Raw genomic sequence first — 22,339 nt, forward strand, 5'->3', positions numbered from 1 at the left:
TTGAACACACCGAGCAAACTTTTGAAGGATTTTATTCGGATGCTGTTGTAGTATGAAGGGGAAAATGAACTCTGCAGCGTAAAAATACAAGGTAATACACTACAGAAAACAATTAAAAATGCAGGTCGAGATGGTATTGAAGAAAGGAGCAAAAAAAATACCACTGTTACTAAGGTAATATGAAAGGGGATATGTTGCGGCGATGTATAGGGCACTGCAGGGCAATTTCAGAGTTCACGGCAGGCTTGCTCCTGCACATGTCTTACTTGCGTTTCCACTGACTGTTCTTGCTCCAACCTTACGAAGGTGTATGCGCAGCCGCAGCCGTGCGTAGCTTGAGATCAGCATCTTTTGGACGGCTTCCTTGTGCTGCTCGCAAGTTTCGAGATTGGGTCGCAACATTTTGTTTAGATATGCAGTTACGACCTGCAATGGCGATTTCATGGTGAGCGCGTTATCCGTCCAAGTGGTGATTCCCCCGAAATGCTCCTCACAAGACTGTAGAGTGCTCATGACTGCATTGCTCGGATAGTGAAGGTTGTTGCCATAGCAAACATATTCCTTGAGCGCAGTTAAATATGCATGCTCGCCGCTGCTGGACCCCAAGACTGCGGCCTTGCACTGGCCACACGAGTTAACCGCTTTGATGATGCTTTTTACCAGAAAGCCACCAATGTGAAACAGGATGGCACAATCAGCTGATGATAGCGCCTCAATGAAAGGTATTTCCGCGTCGTCAATGTCTTCCACTTCGGCTTCGGTGTGCTCCTTCAGGCCTTTCGACAGCATGTCAACAAGGTATTGGCCATCGTCGACTTCATAGTTCGTTGTCGTTGATGTGTGCAAAAACTGACTCACGCAAATAAGCTTCAACGCACACTTCATATCATACGCATTCGGAACCGGCTTCCTTATGCGTACGACAGAAAATAGGTTTTCGAGGCAGTCCTGCAGAATCCTGCTAGTTAAAAAAAACTTATAGCCTTCGCTCTTTAGGAGAGTATCGTGAAGTCGAACAACGACTGTTGTTGATATTACGAGGCCTGCTTGAGACGGTTTCCACTGAGGCGCGCTACCTGCTTTCATACCTTGAAAGGTTTCAAGCGCCAACATAAGTGTGCCGATGGCTGAATGGTATTTCTCCATGTTTTCAAGGCTTAAAGCGGTTGATGGGTGTCGTGAAGACATAAATGTGTACCACTTAGATACCAGTTCGAGGAACCATGCGGTAGTCTCCGCTTCTGGACCCAGAATTTGATGCCTCACCAAATGTCGGATTGCGGCAGGAGCCTCCCTGAAGAACTGCACAGCTACTCCCACTTTCATTTTGGTGAAGTGACCCCCAGTAACATGCGCCTCTGAGAGCTTTGGCGCGACATTTAGCTCTTTGTCACTGTCGTATTCTACTACAGCGCGTACATGACCCATTCTTACTTCGTTAGATGACAAGCCATGTTGACATACAGTTGCATCACTAAGAGTAAAAACAGATGAATTCAGAAGCTGGCCCCTGATATTCTTCAGCACGTGTGCTGCGTCCGCAGTAAAAAATAGCTCTTTACCTTCAAGGAAAGGATGTGGTATTGAACAAAGTGTTCGAGAATTTCTGTGACTCGTAAATCCAAGATCTCGCCACATCGCCCGGTTTGAAGCTCCCATGTCCGAAGTCACGACGCGGATTCTCAGAGAAATGTCGGCACAAAGTTCAACAATATGCAGAACGCACTCCTTGAGGGTCGGACCATCTACGTGACTACCAGTGAAATGGTATGCAATTACTTGCTTCCATCTCTGAGTTAGGCCGCCCACCATGAATACTAGGGCATGGCGAGCAGGCTCATCTGGCTTTAGAGGCAAGGTTTTCCCCCATACACAGCGTCTCCAGCCCGATCGAGCTCATATCCTTGAGCGATCTCCATTTCATCGAGGAATAAGGCACAGTCTTTCTCGACATCCTGCATGCCTTCTGCTTTCATCTTTAGCAATTCAACCACCTCAGTTAGGATCCCCGGCGTAAAACTCAGGCCTTGGAGGCGACGCGCAAGAGTCCTATAGGATGGAAGTGGGTATCCGAGTTTCCTGATTTTTTCGTAACCCGAGGTTCCGCATGAGAATGTTATCTGCAGTGCTTGCCGGATTGTTTTTGGTGACCATGTGTTGCCTTGGTTGCTATTTCGAGAAAGTGCTTCCACTTGATCTTTGTTCAAGAATTTCACGTGCTTTCCAAGATTTTCTAAATTACGCTCTAGCTTTTGCACCTTTTTTAAGGCATTGAATTGTTGCATTTCCCTTGCTGTGCGCGTCACGGAGTTGATTGTACTTCCTCTTCATATCTACGAGTTGCTTATTTAGCTCTGCGTGCGAGATATTAGCAGATTGTAGATCATCTTCTCCAGACAGTGCAACAGGGGACCAACCTTGCATTCGTTGCGCATTGCTTCCATCACTTGGCGAATGGCTGAGGCTACCTGCTTCTGGGCAGCAGTCCTGTTCTAGAGGCAGATCGATGTTGCTGGTCAGTAACCCCGAGGCTGGATCCTTGCTTTTATTCCATGAGACTCCAGCTGTTACAGAAGCATCATCTTCACACGGCGGCACGCTTTCTCCTTCACATGCCCCAGATGGCACCGGAGGTCCCATCCTTTCTTTTGGTGGCTTCCTTTTCTGGGGCAAAGCTGCAATAACAAAACAAATAAGAATGGCCGTTGTCGTAATTAGATCTATGCAAGCGATTGCAAGCTCGAATGCATTAGTGCCGGTGAAGTTCTTCAAAATAATGCAGAGGCGAGTATTTGGTGCATGCAACGATGATACGAATTAATGGCGGTACTTACCGCGAAAGGGAAACACAGTTGGTACAGCATTTGGTTTCAGCTTTTTCCAGCCGTCGGCACGATTTTGCTCGAAGTTGTTCTCTTTAAAGTGGCCTGCAGGCAATGTCAGAACCACAAAAAAAAGCGTGAAGCTTGTAATACCTTTAAAAGGAGCGAAACCGGGAGCATCAACGCATAATTCTTTCAGCGCTGGGCTCACGGCTAATGTGTTTTAGAACCATATAAAAATGCTGGCATCGTACAGTTTGATGATGCAGGCACGGAACACTGGCTCGTGTCACATGGCAGTATTTCTACTGCTTCTGAGCACACTTTTGCACACTACAAAATGATGGACTCCGAGCACGGTTATTACGTGCACGGCAGTAAGTTTTAAATACAAAAGCGAAGCTCATAATACTCACATTGCACACGCATGATCCCTTCGTCGGCTGCCACTTGTCACGCTTGACTTTTGCGATCCACAGAAGTCTTCTCTTCGGCTCTGTGGGAAAGTGATACATCTTCCAGCCATTTCTAGAATGGTTGGTGCACAACGGCACACAGCAGCCAGGCATTCCGTGCCGAAAACCACGGCCAGGCGGACGCGCGAAGTTCACACGTGCTGGCTCCGCGGAGAGTGGGCTAGGCAATGGCGGACAGCGGCTACGAAAACCGGTCGAGGCGGCAACAGGTCCTTCAAAGAATGTCCCCACCCTGAACGGAGCGGGGGCGAGGCGCGCATCCAGGCACCCTACGCTGCACTAGAGTCACTACGCTGCACTGCGCACGCGCGCGCCCCCGCGGAGAGCTCCGGCAGATGTGCGTTCCGTCGCCGTCGCCGCAGCCGCCGCTTGAGGAAAGGAGGCATCCCAAGTGTTCTGTGTGCTCCCTTCGTGACGCCACACGTTGACCGAGTGGAGCTGCAAATTGTCTGCCGGCATCGCAAACGCAGGGCATGGAAGTGGGCTCTGCATAGAACGCCGGTGCACTTTGATGTGCTCCGTGCAACAGCCGGTCTCCCATAGCCAAGGCTCCCGGCCGGGCAGGGTAATAATAAAACACTGAAACCAGTTACTGTTACTGTGTCTTATATCACAGCAGCTATCGCTTGGCCCTCCAATCAGCAGTGTTTATCCCCTCTTTTACTTCTGTGCGCGACAACCAGCTCGTTCTTGCCGAACTGGCGTTGAAGGTTTAATCCTCAGCGCCATGTAGTGCGCTCTCTTATGTTCTCTTCCGGGTGTGCCTGCCGCAGTATTCTCTTATGTTATTCCGCTGTCCTCATGTACTTTTTTCTTTGCCCACTTCACTGGTCTAGTCTGAAAGTTCATGTGAATATTAGGGAGTTTTAGAATAAGGGACCCCAAGGCTTTCGGGCCCCAAAGAATTAGCGGGCCCCAGCGCTACGTAGGAGTGCACCGGCGAGTTTTAAAGTAGGGGCCTCCGCTACGCAGCGGGGCCACATCGATTCCAGCGGCACTATGGAAAACCAAAAAGTGCTGTTAAGAAGAGTTTAAAATATGCGTTTATTTTTTTCATCACTAACTGTTATTGCAGAAATACAATTTAAGAATAAATATGATAACACGTGAATGTTTTTAAACAACCATTTTGTTTTAAAGTCTATGCGAAATAGGTTAGCCAAGGCATCTCCATGGCGACCAAACGATGCGTACTCTCTAAGCCTAGCAGCTCTGTAAACACGGAAGCAACATGAAAATTTGGCGCATTTCGCCACTAAGATTTTGTGGTGCGGGCATCTTCAGGCAAAGCGAAAGCTTCGTGTGCCTTTTGTTTGCCGTGAACTTAATACACTGAGTAGCGGCGACATAGAATCGGTGGTGAAGCTAGAGGCCCCGCTTCGTCGGGCGCCGCCATGTTGACCGAACGTAAAGCGGCGTTGGGGCTGTTACGTCTCGCCTACCTACGACGCGCGGTATAGCCGGCGCGGATGCAACGGACGCCGCGGCTTCGTTCATCGCGGCCGCAACGCCTCCCGCCAAGCGCGTCCAGGCATGTTTCAGTGCCACGTGTCGTCGTGCGTGCGTGTGTGTGTGTGTGCATGTTTTGCCCACGCTTGTCAAAGCGCGGCAGCCGGGGAGAGGAGCTCCTCAACTGGGAGGCGAGGAGGTCTGACCGGCGCCGGCCTGGCGGACGCGCCCGTCACGCCTGAACATGTTCAAGCGTCGCCGTATCGGATGACTCTTCCCAAGCCGTTCCCTCTTGCCCTCGACTCCGTGGGTATAAAGCGAGCTGCCCCGGACGCCAACGGGAGACTTCGATTCCTTCCTTCGAGTAACGTGGTCGCCCTGACCGGCTGCTCTTTTTGAGATGCCAGAATAAACAAGTTGTTCTGTTGCCAGTCGACTCATCCTTTGCCGGGACCTTCGGATGTTTCCAGCTTTGCCCCAAGCCGCCAGGCCAACGCTACCCTTGGGGCTTGCAACCCAAATGCAACAACTGGTTGCCAGCGGTGAGATCCCGACAACGGAGGCCAGCAGCGAAGATATGCGTTCAACTGTATGCTGAGCAGCACAACGACCATCCGGGAGCAGTGCAACGAGCCCTGTGTGATGACTGGTTGCCTGCAGCGGAACGACTGCGCTGAATTCGTGGCTGCGAGGTTTGGTGAGTGCGGGACTTTCTTCTTCTGAGTTTTGCCAGGCTTTTGTTAGTGTCAGAAACAGAGCTGGTAATTGTGGTTGTCGTTGCTGCCGGGTTAGTTTGCGGCAAGACAATAGTAGGCAGTAGAGAAAGCAGCATTCGGAGCAGCCATGGATTTGAAGTCGTTGCGCAAACCGAAATTGCTGGAGCTTGCAAGAGAGTTGGGTCTTGATGTCTCAGACAAACTCAGAAAACCAGAACTGCTAAGGGCGATTCTTGAGTTGGAGGCTGAGGATGACGAGCTGTCGGAATGCCTTGAGACCATTGAGGAGAGGGAACAAAAAGAGAAAGAGGAGCGCGAACGTAAAGAACAAAAAGAGAAAGACGAGCGCGAACGTAAAGAACAAAAAGAGAAAGAGGAGCGAGAACGTAAAGAACAAAAAGAGAAAGAGAAAGAAGAGCGCGACCGTCAACACGCTTTGGAAATGAAGCGTCTCGAGGTAGAGATGGAACGCGCTCGTAATGGAAGTCAGGCACACGGTGCAGGAGAACGGGTATCGTTCAAAATGACTGACCTGATGCGGCCGTTTAAGCTTGGAGAGGACATTGGTTTGTTCCTGGTTAACTTTGAGCGAACGTGCGAGAAGCAGGGGTTCTCTCGGGAAACGTGGCCACAGCGCTTGCTCACTTTGTTACCCGCCGAGGCGGCCGACGTAGTCGCTCGCTTGAAGAGAGAGGAGGCAGAGGATTTCGACCAAGTGAAATCAAGTCTGCTAAAAAAGTACAGGCTGTCAGCGGAGGCGTTCCGTCGGAAGTTTCGGGAAAATGAAAAAGGCAGAAATGAGTCATATACAGAGTTTGCCTACAGGCTTATGTCAAACATGCAGGAGTGGCTCAAAGAAGAGAAAGCGTTTGGTGACCACGAGAAAATTCTGCAGTGTTTCGGGCTGGAACAGTTTTATAGTCGGTTACCTGAGAACGTGCGGTACTGGGTCTTGGATAGGCCAGACGTTAGTACAGTGGCTAAAGCCGCCGAGCTAGCCGAGGAGTTTGTGACGCGTCGGGCTCGCGGAGCTAAGGACGGTCAAAAGGGTGAATTTGGCTCCAAGTCTGAGAGGCCGAAGTTCACACCCATGAGAGCAAGGGGGGACACGCGTAGTGCGGATGCGAGTGAAAGCAGTCCGACCGAACGTAAGGAGACGGCGGCAGCCGAAGCCGAACGCAGAAAGCGGTTCGAGAGGAGGCAAGCGCGCGTGTGTTATACGTGCCAGAAGCCGGGTCACTTTTCGGCGCAGTGTCCAGAAACAAAAAGAGAAGTCGTGTGTTTGTCATTATGTAGCACTGACGAGAACATGAAGCTTCTCGAGCCTTACATGCGAGACTTCCTCGTGAACGGGAAAGAGTGCCGAGTGCTTCGTGATTCCGCAGCTACAATGGATGTAGTTCACCCCTCTTACGTAGAACCCGATATGTTCACGGGCGAGTGCGCATGGATTAAGCAAGCCTTGGAAGCTCATAGCGTGTGTCTGCCCGTAGCAAAAGTGCTTATTGAAGGACCTTTCGGAGCACTTGAGACGGAGGCCGTAGTGTCATCTATGCTGCCCCCCCAGTACCCGTACCTATTTTCGAACAGGTCCGATCACCTCCTGCGCGAGAAGGGGCTTTTGTTTGGTGAGGCTAGCGTTCAGGCCTTAACCAGACCGAGAGTTCGGGAGCTCGCTGCAAAGGCGGTGGTTGCGGGGCCGACGTTGTCGAACAATGAAAAAGGGTCGGAGGCGCAGCAAGCTGATACTCAGAGCACGTCCGAACTGAATAAAATTGAGCCTGTAGCGTTGAAGGCACCAGGTACTGGCGAGGAAATGCCCGACAAGGGAAAGTTAGAAGAGCTTCCGGTCGAGCTTCCGGGACTAGGCTCAGTGACGAACAGGGAAGACACTGATCAGGTCATTAGTGACTTAATCATTAAAGCACCGCTGTCAGCTGAGCAGAGAACCGAACTACACCAACTCTTACAAGAGTTTCAAGGTCAGTTCTCTGAGAGGCCTGGTAGGACTTCTGTCCTTACTCATGATATAGAACTTACCTCGCCAGAGCCAGTACGATCCAAGGCGTACCGGGTGTCACCCCGCCAGCGCGATATTATGGAGGCTGAGGTAAAGAAAATGCTACAGCTCGGTGTTATTGAGGCGGGTGAGAGTGATTATACCTCCCCTTTGATTTTAGTTGAGGTACCGGGCAAGGAACCTCGTCCTTGCGTCGACTACCGCAGGCTTAATTCCATCACTAAGGATCAAATTTATCCGATCCCTAACATCGAGGAGCGCCTTGAGAAAGTTAGTAGCGCTCAGTTTATTTCCACCCTAGATCTTGTCAGGGGTTTTTGGCAGGTTCCACTTACAGAGGAGGCTAGTAGGTATGCGGCGTTCATTTCACCAATGGGAACATTCCGTCCTAAAGTTTTGAGTTTTGGTTTGAAGAACGCGCCATACTGCTTTTCAAGCCTCATGGACAAAGTGTTGCGGGGACAGGAAGAATTTGCTTTACCGTATTTAGACGACGTAGCGATATTCTCCGCATCCTGGTCTGAGCATATGGCACACTTGCGGGCAGTGCTAACCCGCCTGCGCGAAGCGGGCTTGACAGTCAAGGCTCCCAAGTGCCAATTAGCACAGGCCGAGGTTGTCTACCTCGGTCACGTGATTGGACAGGGTCGTCGCCGCCCCTCTGAAATAAAGGTGGCCGCTGTGCGAGACTTCCCGCAACCGCGCACGAAGACCGATATTCGGTCGTTCTTAGGTGTCGCCGGCTACTATCAGAGGTACATCCCCAGGTACTCCGATATCGCGGCTCCCCTGACGGATGCTCTAAGAAAAACAGAGCCCCAAACAGTCGTCTGGAGCGAGACCAAGGAAAGAGCTTTCAGCGCCCTAAAGAGCGCCCTAACAAGCCAGCCTGTGCTACGATCGCCAGACTACACAAAAGGGTTCGTTGTTCAGTGCGATGCTAGTGAGCGAGGCATGGGCGTTGTACTGTGCCAAAGGGACAATGGAGAAGTGGAACACCCCGTCCTGTATGCTAGTCGTAAGCTGACCTGTCGTGAGCAGGCGTACAGCGCCACTGAGAAAGAGTGTGCGTGTCTCGTGTGGGCCGTTCAGAAATTGTCATGCTACCTAGCCGGCTCGAGGTTTATCATTGAGACGGATCACTGCCCTCTCCAATGGCTGCAGACCATATCTCCCAAAAATGGCCGCCTCCTGCGCTGGAGCCTCGCTTTGCAACAATATTCCTTTGAGGTGCGTTACAAAAAGGGGAGTCTCAACGGTAACGCCGATGGCTTAAGTCGAAGCCCCTAACGTGGGAATCCGCCTCAAAGTTGTTGGTTACTGATGTTTTCTTCCTGAGGCAAGATTTTTAACATATTGCTTTTGTTTAGTGTTTCAAAGTGATTATGTGCTTTCTAGTGCAATTTTCCAATTTGTGGACGCGTTCTGAGTGCTGCTTGACTACTGTAAGGAACTAGGCAGTAGTATAAAAGGGGAAAGAGCCTGGCAGAGCTTAGTGAGGGTTGTCTCGTGCTTGCTGACTGAGCGGTTACGTTTCGGCGTAGTTCTAACGCTTGCTGGGAACGAGCACAAAAATGGCAACTCTCCCGAAGTGACTTTACAGTGTCCTATGTGATCCTGAACCCGAGAACGAGGCCTTCTCTGTGCGCTGCGCTCAAGCAACGTCGAGGGACGATCGGTTTCGATTACGAGCATCATCGAGCGACATCCCTCTGGACAGCGTATGCAGTCCCCTGACCATCGGGATCTCCTTCTCCCGGCGGGGCGGTCTGTTACGTCTCGCCTACCTACGACGCGCGGTATAGCCGGCGCGGATGCAACGGACGCCGCGGCTTCGTTCATCGCGGCCGCAACGCCTCCCGCCAAGCGCGTCCAGGCATGTTTCAGTGCCACGTGTCGTCGTGCGTGCGTGTGTGTGTGTGTGCATGTTTTGCCCACGCTTGTCAAAGCGCGGCAGCCGGGGAGAGGAGCTCCTCAACTGGGAGGCGAGGAGGTCTGACCGGCGCCGGCCTGGCGGACGCGCCCGTCACGCCTGAACATGTTCAAGCGTCGCCGTATCGGATGACTCTTCCCAAGCCGTTCCCTCTTGCCCTCGACTCCGTGGGTATAAAGCGAGCTGCCCCGGACGCCAACGGGAGACTTCGATTCCTTCCTTCGAGTAACGTGGTCGCCCTGACCGGCTGCTCTTTTTGAGATGCCAGAATAAACAAGTTGTTCTGTTGCCAGTCGACTCATCCTTTGCCGGGACCTTCGGATGTTTCCAGCTTTGCCCCAGGCCGCCAGGCCAACGCTACCCTTGGGGCTTGCAACCCAAATGCAACAGGGCGTACTCTATTTCGGCAAAATAGCGTTCGCCACTAACGTTAATCCAAGACGCAAGGTGGGCCTTGCGTTCTGCGCATGCGCACTTCGACGCCCCAAACTTCTTGGGGTCCCTAAAGATTGGGGCCCCTTATTCTAAAAATCTCTATTTAGTGTTAAAGTTCATGTATCGCGTTGCAGTTTCAATTGTAAATATGTAAACAAACTTTTTCTACACAGCTTATTGTCACGTGGCCTGAACTTTTTGCAATTATCGACTTGGTATGGCGTCATATTACATCGTTGTCACGTGGCTTTGTATGACGTTACATTGCACCGTTGTCACGTGACTTGGTATGACCTCACATTACATGGTTGCCATGTGACTTCGTATGGCACCGTATTAAATTGTCAAGGGACTTGGCATGACGTCATATACATCGTCATCACGTGACTTGGCATGACGTTGACTCGTGACGTCATGACGTCACATGGTGCCTTTTTCCGCGGGCACGTTTTATGGACAAATGACCTTAAACTAAGTGAGCGAGATAATGTTTGCACATTAATAGTAACTTTTTCATACCCTCTTTGATTTCGGTGACTGTTGGCTTCCTTCATGTTCAGGTACAATACAATGAAAGTTTATTCAGACAAGGGGAAATGTCTGGGAGATCGGCGAAAAGGCAGTGAAATGCCTGACAAAGCGCCTGCCCCCTTCCCACTAGCAAAATTTGACACTTGCCCAAAATGGGTGGCAGTGCAGAAGCAGCATCAGTACAGCACACAAAGAACACTTCATCAAAGATCTTCAGCATGTCCCTTCAAAGAGCAGATAATGTTAGCATAAGCACCTCTTAATTAAAAGAAACAATATAAACAAGAGAAATTACATAATTTACTTAATATTCGCCGCGGTGGTTCAGTGGTTATGTCGCTCGGATGTTGACCCAAAAGGCGCGGGTTCGATCCAGGCTGCGGCGGTAGAATTTCGATGCAAACGGAATTCTAGCGGCCCGTGTACTGCGCGATGCCAGTGCGCGTTAAAGGACCCCCGGTGGTCGAAATTTCCGGAGCCCTTCACTACGGCGTCCCTCATAGCCTGAGTCGCTTTGGGAAGTTAAACCACCATAAACCGTAAACCATTTATTTAAATCTATGAAAATCTTTATATTTTCAACGACAGTGTTTAACAAAGAAAAATTGGTCTTAAAACCAATGCTAGATGTTCTTATTTTCTGGTTGTCGTCTGACGTAAGGATGTTTGCTTTTAAGAACGTGGGTGTTTTTTAAGATGCCATAATTTCTTCGCAGTTTTTTTTTCCTACATGTATTATTTCGCAAGTCATTAGTGCGGCATTTATCAACGCATTTCTTGAAGAGGGCTTCAGGGTTGATTTTCATTTCTTTATGCATTGTAACGGCTAGTTTTCTATGCAAGATATTCCGAATGGTTAGGAGCTGATCTCTCGTAAAAATCGGTGTAGTATGACAAAGCCAGGACTTCCTTCTGTAAGCCTCAATGCCCTCTTCTCTAGCTTATGAATGCTAAGTTCGTTTTTGTTGTAGTCCTCCATAGAAGCAAACAGTATTGAATATGCGATTTTAGTAATGCTCAATAAAGCTGTTTTTAGCTAAATCGCTATTAATTGCCTTAAGTAAGGGAAGATATCAATAGAACGCGGTATTTTACTCCATACATGGTTAGTATGAATAGATAAATCAATACTTTCATGGAAATGAACTCAAAGAAATTTTTCAGACATCATGCGATCAATGAATTGCCCCCCCCCCCCCCCCCAAAGTAAATAGGTTTTTCATCTGTAATTTGCTTGTTACGAGGCCGAAAAATAAAATACTTTGTTTTATTCGCATTCAACTCCAATTTGTTTGCTCTCAGCCAGTGAGATAGGTTTTCCAACCATATTTTCACGCGATGTTGGAGATGATGTAGTTCAGCTCCTGAGAAAAATAGGTTTGTGTCGTTGGCGTACAATATTATATCTGGTGTGAGTGCTATGTTTGTGGTGTCATTAATGTAGATCAGAAAAAGAAGCGGGCCAAGTATGGAGCCTTGCAGGACGCCGTGCATGGTTTCGGATGTGCTCGACATGCAATTGTTAACGTTAGTGTACTGAAGGCGATTTTACATCAACCCTTTATCAGATGCCATGGTACTCCCCTAATTCTATATGACTAAAGTTTCTGAATTAGAATGTAATTCTTAACAGAATCGAAACTTTCTTGATGTCGGTAGAACAACTATTGGAATCAGTTTGCGCTCAAATTATTCAAGTATTTTGTCTTCAATATTTAGGGATGCCATTTCTTTGGACTTGTGCTTTTGGAAGCTGTAGTGTTTTTTTAAAACATTTTGTTTTTAGAAAACGTTATAGAACCGCATATTTATGCCTTCTTCGACAACTTTAGAAAATATTGGGAGAACAGAAATTTGCCTGTAATTATTCACGTCTTCTCTGTTACCGCTTTTAAAGATAGCAGATACCTACGCGATATTTAGTATTTCAGGGAATATTCAAGAGCTGAAAATGAGGTTACACCTCTTTGATGTGTTTGGGTTTCAATTCATCTATACCGCAAGCGCTGCTGTTGTTTAGATTTTGGAGCGGACTATATATCTCAGTTGCTGCAAAATCAAGACTTCTACTTTGTAAGTAATATGTGACATGGAATCAGAATCACATATATTAGAGGACCCTGGAGCAACGGCCTTTAAGAAATGTTCATTGAATTTGTTTGCCACGGATTCACCAGAAAAAGATTCGCCTTGGATGATAACGTTTTGAATACTTGCCTTCTGTTTTCCTGAAGCAAGCTCATGCACCACTTTCCAGACCTTACTTGAGTTGTCACGTGTACGTGTGAATTTTCTTTTATAGTAAGCATAACGAGCCCTTCATTTACCTTCCATTGTCTGCACAATTGCTTAAGGAGCGCCTCGAATCTGGCAGTCTTGATGCCATAGGAAGCGCAAGAGTGTTCTCGCACAGCTTCCGCCTTCACCGTTCGACCACGTACCACACGACATTCGCGGTAATCCAGGACGTACTAAGTCCACCGCTATCGACGAGAGTGGCGCTGGTGAACACTCTCATGGTTCGGTTACACTACACATAAACACCCCCGAAAGTAGAAGACAGGACCGCTGCCACCGTAGCTCTATTGATAGAACACCGTACGTGAAAATCCTGGGTTTGATCCCACCGGCAACATGTGGTTGTTTCTATTCTAATTTCTTCCAGCCATAAAGTAACTGCCCTGTTAGTTTCCTTCTGATCAACATCACACGCTAAAAATAAATTCACTTGTGCTTTCCTTGGCTTTCTTCTTAAGCAAAGGGCGAACATAAGCTTAGACTTTGTGCGATTTCAAGCTGAAATTACTGTCTTATGTGGCGGCCGTGCAGCTCTGCGCGGGCACTGCGTCATCCCCAGTCATTGCGATTACTCGAGAAAGTGATCTAGACAAGATCAGCAGCGACGCGCAGGACACTGTGTCACCAGCAGTCGTCCGGAACAGCGATGCTTCTGCGTAGGAAGGTCTTCTGATACTTATCGATGTCCATATCAGAAATGGCCACTTCTCCCGAAGACATCACTAAACTTAGCAATCAAAACAACATAGCCAAATGTGTTAAACTGCTGTTTTGAATGCGAGGTCAATAGATTCAAAAAAGGATGACATATCGGCATTGCTTAAATCTTGCCATCGCAACTTTACATGTCCTTTTTTTTTACGGAGACGTGGTACAACCAAAACTCTGTTTTGTGCTGCCCGATTATCAGCATTTCTGATTAAATTTCGGAAATTTGTTATATAAAGATAAGGAATAAAAATAAATTTAAATAAAAACTACAAAATTGAAATGTTAAAAATAAAAAATAAAAGTGGTAGGAAGAAGCGAGGAAAGGGACAGGCTCTCGCATTTGCGCTCTTAAGCAGACAAGTGCAGTCCTGTATATTTTCTATTATGTAGCCACCTCGGTTACCATGGCAACCACTGGGTCACGATTTGCGTTATAACCCATAACGCTGTGACCCGAAACGCGAGAAGTAGAGCTTAACACTTTAATGCAATGCGGTTGCTATGGCGGCCGCCATCTTGGATTGTAATCGTGGAATCAGCAGAATTGAGAGGCTCGGAACGCCACAAATAGAGCTAATGCTCTAAAAGAAACACGGAACAAAGGCAGCGTGGTCAAAGCGGGGAAACGACCTCACGAAATGGGAGGACAGGACATACACAGCGCTGTTCTCCCTTTCGTGGTGCCGTTTTCACGCTGTAACCACGCTACCTTGAACAATCAACTCGCCCGCATTTCCACTCTCGTTAACAGAATAAATAATGGCTAAAAGAAGTCAGGGAAAAAGTACTAAAGAGAAACTAGCACAAGCAAAAGTGCTGCTGAAAAGCTTCATGAACCCTAGTGGAGACTAAGCTTTTTTTTTTTCTTTGATAAGATTTTCTTTTCAATTCGAACACAATTCATTCCCAGATTCTTCATCCGTCCTTCAGCCTGTTGTGACCACCGCAACATGCAAAGTTATTAAAAAACTGTAAGAATACTGTCATGGTTAAACAGATAATTTGAAGATTGTTAAAATATCCATATTTTTCCTCCAAACGCTATGTAGTTTTTAAGCGGTTATCTTTCGTGTCTGCATAACGCTAACGCTACCTATTCTCCCTCACCTACAGGTGAGACAGCTGAAATGCAACACTACGAACCCTCTGTTCCTCAACGCCGGAGACTTCTACCAAGGAACGCTATGGTACTCAATACTTAAGTACAACATTGTCTCGGCTGTAATGGCCAATATGTCATACGACTCGGTGGTGAGTACTGCTGCCTTCAGCGAAGCATACGAGACAAATATGTTTACTTTCACGGCTGATAAAGCGACTAGAAAGTGTGTAACACGTTGGAGGGAGCATGTTTTATCATTTGCGGTTTTGCGTTTTTTTTTCTTTCTTTTCATTTTTTGTTTAATTTATTTAACCTAAAGGCTCATGTGGGCATTAGATTAGGAGGGGAGGGGGGACATCGCGCAAGGAGAACTGGGAACAACATAAAACAGTAATATAACGGCACTTAAACAGCGTGCTAGAATACGTCGTAACAAGAGGTATAAGCATTCAACATTATGAATACAGTATTCCAGAATTGAAACTTAAAAGCATGGAATACAACACACTCAAAGGCTTAAGAGAAAACAAAGAAAGCAACTAAAGCGCAAAGATTACCAGACAAACCAGTCAAAAGGCATGTTTTAGTACTGAAAAAAATTTATCCCAATCGGCAGTGTAAACAACAGAATCTACAGGTGTCAAAACGAAAATATGACTGCGTCTGTTCACGAAAATGGAGGTTAAATTTTTTTAGTGTGGTCAAGTCGACGAAATGTACGTATGGCAGGCCTAATTAGCAGTTCGGAGTAGTCTGTGGGATTAAGGTATCATTTATGAAAAAAGGCAAGACGTGATATCTTACGTCCGCTGTCGAACGTTGAGAGGTTAAGGTTCGCTTTTATTCCAGTGATCCTTGAGTAACGCGTGTACTGGCGTGCGATGAATCGAATTTGGCCCTGGTGTGCAGTGCCTCTCATTTGTTAATTAGGTACAGTGTTGAGGACAAAAAAATGAATGACGCACATTCAAGCTTCGATCTGAACAGCGAGGTATATACAGCTAGTCGTGTGTCTTTGTGACAACGTGACCGGCAATTAAATAAAACCTAGAGTCTTATGTGTGTTACTCAGAAGGTGATTGATATGAGTACTGTAAAGCAGATTATGGGTTATATACCACAAAGACTTGGCTAGGTTAGCCTCACTGCAAGGCAGCGATGCGGCGTGGAGAATGGCTACAAGAGACCGCAAGTATACTCCGTACGATCACCTCGCCACGCTGTTTCACAGCGCAAGCACTGCCAACAGCTGCGCAAGGCTGCGCAGTCATTCCTCTCCACGTGTGAAAAGGGTTCTTTTAGAAGAAGCGGCACTGCTGATGAACGCGAGTTTTTTTTTTTTATTCGAGAAGTGTGCCATGAGGAATAAGTTGAAAAAGGAAAGGGGGGAAGGAATGCACGGGATTGAAAGTTAAAAGAAGGAGTGAAGAACCGTTGCGCTGAGGTAGTCGCAGAGGTTGTTAATGAAACGGTTGTCCATTGTCCACTTCACGTAGTCACTTTCGCGGTTCCACCGCAGGCCCACCTCCCTGAGGAGCCGTTTTCTGATAGCAGCCGTCGCTGGGCACGTCCACAACAAGTGCCGCACATCACATATGTCCGGTGCAGCGCTACAGTGAAGGCACCTGTCAGGTAGTGGCAGATCTTTGGCACGCCACCGATGACGGACAGATGGTGTCAGAGCCGCCCTGCCCGAATGAACGCGAGTTCGATACACGTGAACAATAGTGTTAAACTTCTGCAAGAGATTTTCAAAGGGAGGTTCTACTTGTTCGATTTTGCCGCAAAGCTTTGGTCATGCTCAAGACCGCTGGCACGCGCCTTTATCACTATGTTGCGCGAGATACGACAAGTTTTATCTTGGATGGCCGGACCCATGCGGAACTGATTCTAAAGTGTTTCGAGGCTGCTGTGGTTACTTTGCACGCCGTATCTCGGAAGTTCGTTGTCAGCTTTGAATTCCGCGCGGACGAGAGCGGCGGACATTCTGTTGGACGACAGCCTAGCACGCTTGTTGCTATCGCCGCCGTCGAGACATTCAGTTCTTTGTTGGTTCAGGACCGCCCGAAAAAACAGTTTCTTTTGGAAGCACTTTTCGCTGTGTTCCGAAGCGTCGTACTGCCGTCACCACCAGATGAATATATGAATAAGAATTGTATACAACCGAGATCAATATATTTGGGATCGATCTATTCGGGCCTGACTGTAGTGGTTTGAACGTATTTCACTCATTAGTTTCATAATGTCTCCTAACTGTTCATGGTTTCAACGGCTAGGCAAGTAAACGATGGATATACTAAATTAGTCCACTTCTCAATATTTCATTGCAGCATCCGCAGTGTCCGAAAAAAAAGCCACTGTTATCATGTCTATCTGAATATTAGTTTGTAATAGATGTTATAGGCATATCCGAGATCTAGGCTGAGGAACGATGAAGAAATATTCATTCCTGGATAAGACTTTTGAAATCCTGCCCTAGGGAAGCTGATCAGTGTGGTAGGACTGGTAATTAAGTTTCTAATAGTGTATAACCTTCTACCTGAATACACAAAACAAAGTTAACAAAGGTCAGCAGGTGAGCTACGTCGGTTTAGCAAACATTTCGACAAGTGGGCTTGTCCTCGTCTGGGAAAAGCATTTATCATTGGGAAAAGTTCTATAGGACTTTCGCTCCTAGGAGTGCGCTCGGAGGAAGATGCAATTTGGAAAGAGTGGGATGGGGCACGTAGCTTGTGGTTCTGGACAGCGAAGCAAGTTGAGAAAAAGCACGTTCGTGTCGCCTACCCTGACAAATGCCCGTGGATGGCTGTGCTCCAATGACGCGGCGCACACGGGAATACTCGTCGCGCAATGCCGCAGTTGTCGGCCGATACGGCTGAAGTTGCACCAGCCGGTATGTAGGAAGCCCTTCTGCTTCCGATGGATGCTTTGTGGCAAGCTTGCCCGCATTGTACTATTTGCAGAGAAATAAATAGCATTGCTGTGCACACGTCACCCCCCCCCCCCCCCCCCACCGTTTCCTCAAGCACAGACCCCTCCGCGGTCAGCGGGCGAGGGCGCTGCATCCGCGGAATGGGAGAGCGAGGTGGAAGACGACGACCCCCATACCTCCAACAATTGCAAAACTGTGACGCATGCGCGTAACGCAGGCAGAAGGTAGCATTCGTACCATAGATTCACAAGTTGTCCCGCAGTATGAGAAGGGCTGTCCTCCGTTACGACGTGAAAGTTGCGTTCTCTGCACCGCATAAGCTGTCGGAGTTGTGCAAACTGACCGACCCTGAGGTTAGTGGCTATCAAAAGGGATTAACGAAGCAGAAGTGGCTGCTTGTAATATGCGCGGAAGGTGTTCTTCGGTAAATGTCCTTGCCTTCCGCTAAGTGCTATATTGAATAAACCTGGAGATGCGTAAATGAAGGGATGAGGGAGCATGCCAAGAATGTAAGAAAACGCTCGCGAAGGCACAGTTGCGAAGGTTTCCTCGCTTGCCGGTGGCCAAAAGTGCACCCCTAGTCTTGAGAACGCTGTAGTCATTAAGAGAAGCAAATGACTCGTCACGCGAGAATTCGTTGCACCTGAACGCACCGCTAGACGGAAGGAAGACTGCGCGAGCACAGCTTCATTGCTCTCTGAGGTAACAAGCTACCTTTCTGCGTATGTGCAGTTGGTGCCTTTGCGTCGAATAGCACATGTATTCACATCGAACGTTCACTATGAACCTGTTGAAGTCAGTGCTCGTCTTCATCCTTTCTGCGCCTGTCCTGTTTTCTCTTTTTAGCGGTGAAATCGCTACTAAGTACGTCCTATGCGCAAGTGTGATCAATATCTTCTGAGAGAATGTGATGGTCCCCTATAGCTAGGCTAGACGTGTTTCAACAGTAGCCATGGGCGTCGTGCGTAAATATATGCTGATTACCTCTTAAAGAGAAATAACGCGGTTTTATTTTTTTATTTGGGTAGCCGGTCACATTACATACTTTGCTCTCGTATTTCCTTCTCTTCGTTGTAGTAATTTTGTTTTTCTGATAATGAAAAAACGTATTTGAATACATCATCATCATCACCAGCCTGACTACGCCCACTGCAGGGCAAAGGCCTCTCCCATGTCTCTCCAAATTTATCCTGTCCTTTGCCAGCTGGGGCCACCGTATCCCAGCAAATTACCTAATAACATCCGCCCACCTAACCTTCTGCCACCCCTGTTACGGGTTGCGTACTCTTGGAATCCACTCCGTTACCATTAAGGACCAGCGGTTATCTCGCCTTCGCATTACATGCCCTGCCCAAGCCCACTTCTTTCTATTGATTTAGACTATGATGCCATTAACCCGCGTTTGTTCCCTCACCCACTCTGCCCGCTTCCGGTCTCAGCGCGGTTATCGTGACACGTGACCAAGCATCCGCGAGTCGGTCCGGACGTCGAGAATTCGCAAGAATGCAGCGGACAATCCTCGCGTACTCTCTCCCCCAGCGTGCTTGCGCTGTTTGCGTGGCTCCCTGGGCGCTCTTCGTCGCTCTCAATTTTTTACGTTCGTTTCGAAACTTCCGGCGCTTATTTCCAAACAGAGCCTTCAAGAATCCTGCGTAGGGAATCGTAACAAAGTAAAATGCATTGCAGGCGCAAGTTCGAAAGCCCACTTTGCTAGAAGGTTTCAGTAAAAAAAAAAAATTAATCATTGCATACCAACTGTGTACGGGGCCGACTCGTGATGTCTCACATCCATTTTCGTGGCGATCTTTTGCCACGGCCTATTCCATAGCGCCATGCTTAGGTGGCCAGCTTTTTTAATTTTCTATATGTAGGCAGCTCTCAACGAGCGCTGAAAACGTGATGGCCGCTTCGTCACTGAGCGCCTTCTTTCCAACTTCACTGATATTAGCAGAAACAACAAATCAAAGCAGGCGTTCACGCTCGCGTGCACGCTCAAACACGCAGTAACGACGTAGTGCAGCAAATACGGAGTGAACAACTCAGTGAACGAAACACGAAAATGAGGACAAATACGGCGAAAAGCGCGCCACAACGAAAGGCGCCAGCATCGAGCAGAGCCGACTTCATTCCGGGTAGCTAGCTAACGAGCGCTCGAGCCAACGTTGACTGACCTAGAAGCAAAAAAAGAGCAAGAACCATCCCGGTCCGCCGCCAAGCCCGCGGACTGAAAAAGGCGCTCGCCTTTTTCATTCGGCCCGCGGTCCGGGCTAAGAAAAGACCACGCCACCCGCTCAACGTCGCTGAGAGCAGTGACGTTCACGTCACGTGCATGGCCCGCGGACAGCGCTGACGCGCCCGGACCATCCGCGGTCCTGTCCGCTCGTGTGAACCAACCTTTAACGTTACTCCTGTGATTTTTCTTTCCATGGCTCACTGCGTTGTCCTTAAGCTGAACCCGTTTTGTTAGCTGCGACCATGAGCTGCCATTCAAGGTCTCAGAAAGCCTGCTAAAGCGCTCCACCGCATTCTTGTTCTTCTAGTTATTTCCCTCTCTTGGTCCGAATCAGCGGCCACTGCCTATCCTAAGAAGACGCATTCCCTTTACCACTTACAGCACCTCGCTACCAAATGCTACCTGCTGTTCCCTTGCGAGACTTTTGAACGTTACTTATGTTTTTTTGCATGGTAATTGAAGACCTACTGTCATGTTGTGCTTGTCTAACTCATTGATCATGATTTGCAGCACATCTCCTCATTGACTCAGCAATGCAATGCCACCAGCGAATCGCAGGTTACTTTGGTGTTCTCCATTAACTCGTATCCTCAACTGTTCCCAACTCAGGCCTCGGAACACGTCCTGCAAACAGGCGGTGAATGGCACTGGCGGGATCGTGTCACCCTGCATGACACCTTATTGGAATTTTATTGGCGACGTGAAGCTTCAGAGCGAGACAAAAGTATTCCGAGTCTTTATGGGTGGTTTCCTTAGTACAGATTACTCCTACGGAAACTGCGGCAGCTTGGGCCCGTTCGACCAGCAAAAGCTGATAGCGTTGCCAGCTGGACATCGCTTAATCCCACTGCTCCGGCGTGGCATTGTGTGATGTGATGTGATGCAGAGTGGTCGTCTCCATACTGGGGGCATGCGGCCTGTGTGTTGTGGGGGTATCTTATTTTTGATAAATACGCATGGATATATTTTAAACCAGCCAGAAGACGCGACACAAAGGAAGAAGCAAACAAGACGAGGCTGGACTAACAACTGAAGTTTTATTGAAAGGAAGAAAACAACGAAGACTCGCACTGAGATGCGCGCGCACATAAGCCGTATCAGTGAAAGGGCACACAAAAAAAATTTTCAATGTCAGGGTCTTATTAACAAGTTATCTAAAAAGGCAAATTCCTTAGCGTGAAGGTTTACCGACGGCTTAGCCACACACGTGTCCTTATCCTTAGCAATGTAGAAGGCTTCAACTATCTCGCGACAGATTTGTTTTTCATTTCTATAAACTACAGTAGTGTCGCTGAAGTCAGGCGTGCAAAGAGACAGATCATCGTCCGATTTGCATTCTCGAGATTGCACGTGCAACGCCAGATTAGAGTTCGCCTTCCCACCCAGAGAGTTAGAATGCTCCGTCAGGCGCACATTTAGACATCTGCCCGTCTGCCCGTAGTAGCATCGACCACAAGGCAGCGGAACGCGATACACCACATTCTTTCTGCAAGGGGTGAGCCGTGTCTTATGTGACACTGTTCATCGGGAACGGTCACTTGATGTTTTATCAAGCCTCCTTTTTACGCTGGCGCACAAGCCTCCTATCTTGTTTTTAGCTGTGAAGACAACGCCAACGTCATGTGTCTGAAGCTCCCTCCACCTTACAAAATACTCTTTAGTTAGCGCACTATGCGATGGGTTATATGCTCTCCTTAGTCCCCTAAGGTGCTGCAGTATATCGCCGTACGTCTGGGTAACTGGCTCGAGTTCCAACTCATCACCCATCGCTTGGTTAGTCTGTCCTCGACCGATGGCGTCCGCGGCGCTGCTCCAGGCCAGGCCGGCGTGTCCCGGTGCCGACATCATCTAATGGTTCTCTTGGCTTGCGCCACCTTGCCATAGAACGCGAAGAGCTTTCCTGCAGAGCCTGCCTTTCAGGAAGTTCTGGCTGACCGTCTGCGACTCTGGGATTTTTACAAGGGATTCTCCTTTTCTGCTCCATTCAGCTACTGATAGACAAATAGCTGTCCCCTCGGCTTCAATACAGGTAGTGTCCCTTATGGTGACGCCTGCTAGCCCCTTGTGAGCGTAGTCGATTGCCACTTAAACAAAAAAATATTGAGGGGCTCGTTGGCGTTGGAGTGCTTCTATAGACGAGGAGAGCGCCCGTCCGGTCATGTCTTTCTGTGTGCTCGTCTGAAATAAGTAGCGCAACTGCTCCGCTAGAATCGATTGCCACCGCTTCCATGACTCTGGAAGCAAACTCGCTGCCGATAGAGATGCTTCGAGTGACGTAAAGATAAGCAAAAAAAAAACCGCTAAAATTTGTCCTATAAGCAATGCCACCCTCCATGAAACGTACGAAATGACCAAACACCGGCAAAAACTGGAATCGGTTTTAAGCGCGGACGGATAGCACAGGGAGGAAGGAAGCTGACAGGACACAGCGCTGCCGCGCTCGCTCCTTCGTTCCTGCCTGTGCGGGCTTGCGCCTAAAACAAATTCCAGTAGTGCACCGACTAGCCTGCAAAAACGCCTTCAAAAACAAAAAGTTTTGTAAGTGTTGATAACATTTGGGACGTAATAAGCGCAGTGTTGCACACATAAATTACTTGGCTGAGATAACAAAATGAGTTCGAAAACCTATTTTTTCTCGAGCAGGAAACCACACAACTGCCCGAAAAGTGTAATAAATGAGC

At 48.3% G+C, this 22,339-nt stretch overlaps 1 protein-coding gene across 1 annotated transcript in view; it reads left to right on the top strand.

Moving 5' to 3' along the window:
* LOC144101930 (protein 5NUC-like) overlaps positions 1–22,339 on the top strand; it is an 84,159-nt gene that overhangs the window by 10,559 nt on the left and 51,261 nt on the right. The window contains exon 2 of the mRNA XM_077635165.1: positions 14,505–14,642. Coding sequence (XP_077491291.1) covers positions 14,505–14,642 — 138 coding nt within the window. The remainder of the gene's footprint in view (positions 1–14,504; positions 14,643–22,339) is intronic.

The sequence above is a fragment of the Amblyomma americanum genome, chromosome 8, assembly GCF_052857255.1.
Source record: "Amblyomma americanum isolate KBUSLIRL-KWMA chromosome 8, ASM5285725v1, whole genome shotgun sequence".
NCBI lineage: Eukaryota > Metazoa > Arthropoda > Arachnida > Ixodida > Ixodidae > Amblyomma > Amblyomma americanum.